Source organism: Penicillium expansum (genome assembly GCF_000769745.1).
Source record: "Penicillium expansum strain MD-8 chromosome Unknown contig32, whole genome shotgun sequence".
Lineage (NCBI taxonomy): Eukaryota > Fungi > Ascomycota > Eurotiomycetes > Eurotiales > Aspergillaceae > Penicillium > Penicillium expansum.
The window spans coordinates 1-7,311 of NW_015971164.1; the positions used below are offsets into that span (position 1 = coordinate 1).

Here is a 7,311-nt window from a genome sequence, read left to right on the forward strand (position 1 = left end):
AGTTTATAGGCTTCTATAGGGTATACCTTAATAATATTATTATAGCGTTAGACGCCTTCTACCTCTATATTAAGTACTTATCTTTAATCCTAGGTATTCTTAAGAAATACTCTATATCCCTAGAGCCTAAGAAGGTATATATCGCCTTTCCCGAAGTTTTATTACTAGGCTAGTAGGTAGATATATTAAGTATAATAATACCTAAAGATAAGATCAAAGCTATCGCCGGCCTAGAGTTCCTACGTACGTTATATTAGCTAGAGATATACCTTAGTATAACTAGCGTATTACGCTAGTATATCCCATTCTATACAAAGAAGTCTAAGCCGCTATAGATCTATAAGACTAAGCTCTTATATAAAAGCCTAGCTAAAGGATATCTATATCAGGAATAGTCTACCTATATATAGTATATATATCTAATAGAGTATAAACTAGCCTCCTTCGATACTATCTAAGCGGTCTTCTAGGATCCCTAGTAGCTAGCGTACTAAGACTAGATATAGCAATTATATTTCGATATTAATATATCCTAGAAAGGTAGTTATAGAGCTATAGTATTCTATATAAAGTGTGACTATATATATATAAACCTAAAGATAACCCTACTATTAACTATAATAGAACTAATTATATTCCTAAGTTAACTACTAACCCTAGCCGAGAAATAATACTAGATAATAGAATTAGAGGTCTCTTATATTATCTAGATTATATATAAGATTCGATATATAATTAAGGTAGCTCCAGAGGACTTAATACTAATCGCCTATATTAACTATATCGCGATAATTAATCTTGCTACCTCCTTAGTATCTATATTACTAGATCGATTAAACCTATATCTAGTATAAGTATCTTAGTACCTCTAATAGTTTCATCTATAAGTTTATTATAAAGTAAGTAAATTAAACTATATTATAGATACTCTCTCCTATCTATTAGTAGTAGATAAAGCCTAGCCTTATAATAATAATAACCTAGAAACCCTATACGCCGACCCTATATCTAATATAGCCAAGCCTATCAGCTTAGTATCTAACCTAGTATTACCTAGCGCGGTATCTATATAGGATATTCCTAATAAGACCTACACTTTCCTTACGTCCTATATATAGCTCTCTAATAACTTTAAACAGTATATATAAATAGCTTATAAGGAAGACCCTAAATAGAGCCTTATCCTTAGCGAGCTCTAGAGGGTAATATAGGACCCTAACCCTATTAAGCCATATCTATCCTATAAGACTAATAATAGCTTATTATACTTAATATAGGCTAATAGCAACTATTAGCTATATATTCCTAATACTATTAAAGATAAGATCTTTAAAATAATATATAGCGATAGATACCTCGGCTTCTATCGTGCCTAATAGAAGATATAAGGCTTTATTATATATAAGGGAGTAAAGAAGCTCTAGATATATATCAACTAGTGTAATAAGTATAAGAAAAACGCAGTATATCATTATAAACCATATAGGTCGCTTTAGCCAATTCTCGCGCTACCGATCCTATTTCATATACTAACAATTAACTTTATTACTAGCCTACCATATACAAAAAAGGGATTCGATACTATAGTGATCTATATATATAAGTCTATAAAGTATATCGGCTTAACGCCTAGGAAGAAAACCTAGAGTAGTAAAGAGTAGGCTATCGCAGTCCTCTATAACCTCTAAAAGGGTAACTAGGGGATCCCTATTATATAGATCTCTAACTAAGATAAGCGTTTTATTTAAGGTTTCTAGAAGGGTATATTTACTACCTTATATACTAAGCTCCTATATACAGCAGTGTATAACCTATAGGCAGATAGCTAATTAAAACGTTTAAACTAAATAAATAAGATCTAGCTATACTACTAGCAGAATATCTACTAAGAAGCAGATTAGGACGAAGGTCTTATACTAATATAAGCCTTACTAAATACCTTAGTTAATATATCTACTAGTAACTTACTATATAAGCTTATATTCGGTATTAATCTATATATACTATAGAACCTCCTCTATTAGGCTTTTATCGGATCTCCTTAAGTAAACTAATAGGACGCTAACGAATATACTAAGTATACAGCTATAATAATAAAGAAGTAATATAATAACTATTATAAGCCTATCTTTTTCTAGAAAAATAACTTAATATACTTACGCCTAATATAGGGGACTAAGCCGGGTTATATATAGCTATTATATAATATTATAAGGAAACTTACCTAGCGATATATTAAGTACTATATTATTAAACGCGTTAGACGCTTAGCGTATCGCTTATAGATACTACCAGAGCTTACTAGGGCTTACCTAATAGTATCTTTATAATATCTAGAACGTACCCCTTAAGAAGGTAATATCTCTTCAGCTAAACCTCCCTCTATATTCGACCTATACTTCCTAGAAAACATAGACTGTATAGATATAGATATAATCCTAGATATATAATATAGAGGCCGCGGACGGGGTTAATAAAAGTAGTACCTAGTCTGGTAGTCTAGAGTAGGGAATAAATACCTAAAGTAGCTAGATAAGGATAACCTAGTAGGAGTAGAAGAAAAGGTCCTAGAATACCTCTAAGATATCCTATATTATATATAGGAGTCTATAAATTAATTATATATCTAAAGCGGGTTTATTTATATTAGTATTTATATTTAATATACCTTTTATTTAATACCTATACTTTATTTATTTATTTTTATATTTCTCTTACTACTCTTTTTCCCTATATTTTATCTACTTTTCTTCTATCCTTCTATCTATATCTCTTAGTTCTTTATCGGCTACCACTATTTTATTATTTTTTTTATCTAAATCTACCCTTAATATAGCTAATTAACCTATTAACCAGCCCCTTATACCTCCCTAAATACCACAGAAGCTAATCCTAGCTTAGACCCCCCTAAGCTCGGTAAGGGGATCTTATTAAGGCCGCCTATATTAGATATAAGGATATAGACGTACCTATAGTTTCGCTATAACAGACTCTAATAGGGACGTAATAACTAATACTAATAATAAATCTAGGCTAGTTAAGGACTATAGTAGTTTACTTATAGATAATATAGCTAATAATAATAACCTAGGCTTACTTACTATAGTACTTACCTTACTAGATAGTAGCTAGACTATAGATAACCTAAAGCCTAAGCTACCTAGCGTACTAAAGACTAATATTATATAGTTCGCGACCTATACCAAATAATCCTTTATACTTATTATTTACTAGTTCTATAATAACTCTACCCTATACGCTCTATATTAGGATAGATCTAATATATCTTACCTAACTAATAGATAATATAATAGAAAGAGACTAGGCCTATTAACTAATAGGAAGATTAATATAAGAATAGTATTAATATAGGTAGTCTTCTACTTTTCTATTTATAATTACTAGGATAATACTAAATAAGAAATATATCTAGCCTTATCCTATATTCGCCTAACTAATAAAGGAGTTTTCTATTACCTATACACTATAATACTATACTAATAAAGCTTATAATTCTAAGCCGACTTCGACTAATACAGAGATATCTATACTTTATATACTCCCTTAGACCCCCTAATGATTATCTAGGCTAATAGTCTCTTATAGTTCCCTATTTATAAGGCGTTTTATATCCTTTATAGTAGTTAGAACCCTATATCCTACCTTATTAGTAGAAAGTACTATTTAAGCGTTTCGGAGTTCTATATTAGCGCTACCTTAGCCCTGCCTAAAGCTATCTAGATAAGTATAGAGGATTCCTTAACTAAGCTAGTACTCTATACTTTTAATTCTACTACCTACCTAAAGCCTAGTATAAATAGGCCGGTTAACCTAATCTATATAGCTACTATTAGCCGCAGCTAAAATAAGGTAGTATACCGATTTATTATAAATAATAATCTAACAGCGTATATATTAATCTACCAGACTAAGGTAAAGTAAGACCTAGCGTACGCCTACCTATAGGATCTCGATAGCTTCTATAAACGTATCTATAACGTAGTTAACGACTTCCCCTCTACTACCTTCCCCGATAATAAACTATATAACTAGACCTAATAGACTATTCCGGAGTTAAGCTTCGATAGCGAGGCTTTTATCTATAAAAGACTATTCCTAAATTAAGACCCCCTAATATAAGATACAGCTAAGCTTAAGCTTATCCTATAGGAAGATATATATAAGATCCTTAACTTATTCGGTAACCCTACCGCTTGTTAATAATAATACGCCCGCCGCAAAAGGGATAGAGAGGAGAGTATTACGTCCGATACGTATATCCCTTCTTAAGGATAGGTTACTATCGTAAAACCCCGCTCTAGACCGCTATAAAATATAGACCTCCGCTTCTAGATTAGCTAGATCGATAGGGCCCCTAACCTTATCGGACTAGTTATATCTTTACTATTAGCCGTCGAAGCACTATAGTAATACGTTAGTACTAATATAAATCTTACGCGTATTACTTCCCTTAACCACACTAGACTAATCGACTTCCGCGCCCGCTTTGTTAAGGGGGACCCGCGCGTGGTACGCGCGATACGGGAAGGGCTCAGAGCTTCCCTGAACGCTATTCGTGATACTACTGCTTTTACAGAGGGCCTTATGCTTATTAACCGATACATTAAAACTATGAAGGATAAGGCAATTAAGGTAGAAGTAGGGGCAATTGCTACCTTAATACGGCCTCCACCGCAGACTCCCCTCTCCACCAACCAGCTGGCAATAGATTTCTAGGCGTATCATCTCCTACTACCGAGGGCGGTAGCACACTTTCAAAGGGGGCAGTTGTGAGGGCCTGGCCCTTAGGGGATGGATGACGGATATATTATTAAGCAGCGTAGCTTATCCTACGCAGTAATTCCATAGCAATACAAGCATCTTTACCACAACCAGGCTTATTCCATAACACAGCCGATGCCGATTGTGAGAAAGATAATGTTGTGCACATAGGCTTTGTATAAAATTCCAAGTGCAAGCACAATCAGGGCCCATATCCCAGCTCGCAGGCTAAGGGTTCGAGTCGCCATTGTTAAGGTGAGGAGACGTTCCGGGTTGTTACCCACGCTTAGGTGGGACGATACACGCATTAAGGCGACAAGGCAATAAGGCAATAAGGCACCATACCAAAAATCAGGTCTACATACTTCAATTCGTTCGCCACTTTTAGTGCAAGTGGTTTTGGGTTATTCGAGGATACTCAGAAATATTGCGGTCGAGTAACTACTGGAGGGCAAAACGAGGCTTGGCGAAACTTAATAGGGGTGATTTATTAAAGGGGTCTACGTGAGTAGTTGGCAATGGCACTGGTGACTCTATTATAGTTGACTATTAATTACACTCCCTCCCGAGGATTCACTGCATAATATCAGCCAGCAATACTTGTAGCAATGCTTGTAGTTTGGGAAAGGACAATATGAGTTGAGAACCAACCATTAATCCGCTAAATATCCGCGATATCATCCTCGCGCTCGCTTCTTTGGTCGCCACAGACCTTCGCAAAGGTCTCTAGCGTGTGCTTCCAAATAAGACTCCTTGTTCCATCTTCGCGATACTGCTGCATGATTTTGCTACTCTTGTATGTCGACCCATCAGGCGCAACTCGATAGAAGCCACTGCCAATATGAGCATCAGACCCCTCAGCGGCGTCATTGCTCGTCCACGCACGCGGCGGAAACTGCGGGCTAGTCGCCACATGCAGATGTCTCTCTCCACTTTCCACCAAAGGTATTTCCCGTGACTTTACCAAAAACATCAGCGAGTCAATTGCAAATTTCCCCAAAGGATTCATGTCTCGCATGAGGCGAGTCCTTACAATCCCGGGGGAACAGTGAATAAATGAGATGTTTGGATGTGATGAGGCGAGATGCTCCATGGACATGGAGTAGTGGATTTTGAGAGAAAGATCAGCAAGCTGAAGAGCAGCTTCACTGCCTGCTCCGAGAACTGAGACAACGCGGGATAGACCCGTTCCGGGCTTTGCTGTATCTCCGGTCGTGCCTGCCTTGGTCAACTCGGGTAGGAAGTTTACTACAAACCTCATTCGGCTGTAGTAGTGAAGATTGAGCTTTTTGTCAAGTCCCTCGTCCGTTTCTATTGTAAAAAAAAAGATCAGCGGGTAGTTCTAGCCGGCGGAATCAGGTACTAGTGTATCATACCATCCCTGCCTTTGGCTGTTCCCACTCCAGGACTTAGAAACAACAAATTGATCTTGTCCTCCTTGTGTTGAATGACGCGGCATGCCTCATCCACCTCCCGTAGCAAGGAGACGTCAGATTTGATAAAATGTACCTGTCCCTCTGGGTTCGCGAGCTTAAGGTCATCGATGATCTCTGATGCTCTCGTCTGATCTCGACCGATAAGGTAGATGCGTGGGGTTTTGGTGTGACGCATAAATGCACGAACAGTTGTCTCCCCTATTCCACTTGTGCCGCCGACTAGGCATATTGAAACAAGTAAGCGCAAAGTTTTAGGTAGAACAGTCTAGTAAAGAGCGTGATAACATGATTTGTCTGCTCGGGCGTGCAAAGTACAAAGCAGGGAAGAAAAGACTTGCCGAATACGCCAACCAAACTCGGTTCATGGAGATGATTGATGTTGGAGTTGCTGCTCTGTATGGTGGAAATGGTCACCATATTGCCTGCGGTCACAGCGACCAGAATTGTAGTGGAGGTGGTTTTATAAGGTGTTCCTAAGTTGTTAACTTCTATTCATCAAAAGATAGTAACCATCACAATGAAGATGTCCTATATATAGCAGGGTAGATATAGCATCACATGATCTACTTCCAGACTCTTCTTAAATCCGACGGACTGTCATCCAAGTGCATTCCTAAAAATTGACTTTTGTTCATCAAAATAGTGACCATCACAATGAAGAAATCCTATATAGAGCAGGGCAGATATAGCATAACATGATCTAGGTTTTTCTTAAATCCGACGGGCTGTCATCCAAGTGCATTCCTAAAATCTAGCGCATCAATAAATAGATTCCGTCAGATGTAAGCCCCACATATCAAAACTAGTTCCATGAACCATTGTTCTGTTGAAAGCGAAGTCATGTGACTAGGTAAGGCTTCACTCCGGCGGCTCAACATCAGACCGACTCGGGGCATAGTTAAGGATAAGTTAGGCCGACGGCCTCACTTCATACTGCCTAAGTCATATAGAAAATCTCCCTTTTCGCAAAAGATAGGGGGAAAATCAATACACATGCTTTTCAGTTGAAACTTACTTAGAGTGTGAGTGTGAGTGTGTCCATGACTAGGGAAAACATGCTCATTGTTATACCACTCCCAAACTTCCGGCTTAT

General features: G+C 37.2%; 1 protein-coding gene across 1 annotated transcript; it reads right to left on the reverse strand.

Moving 5' to 3' along the window:
• Positions 1 to 5,443: 5,443 nt before the first annotated feature.
• On the reverse strand, positions 5,444 to 6,393 carry PEX2_010630 (uncharacterized protein; the record flags this gene model as incomplete). The annotated part of the gene is made up of 2 exons (XM_016738340.1): positions 5,444 to 6,093; positions 6,159 to 6,393. 2 exons carry the CDS (start codon positions 6,391 to 6,393, stop codon positions 5,444 to 5,446), a joined length of 885 nt encoding a protein of 294 aa, XP_016603694.1.
• Between the last annotated feature and the right edge of the window lie 918 nt (positions 6,394 to 7,311).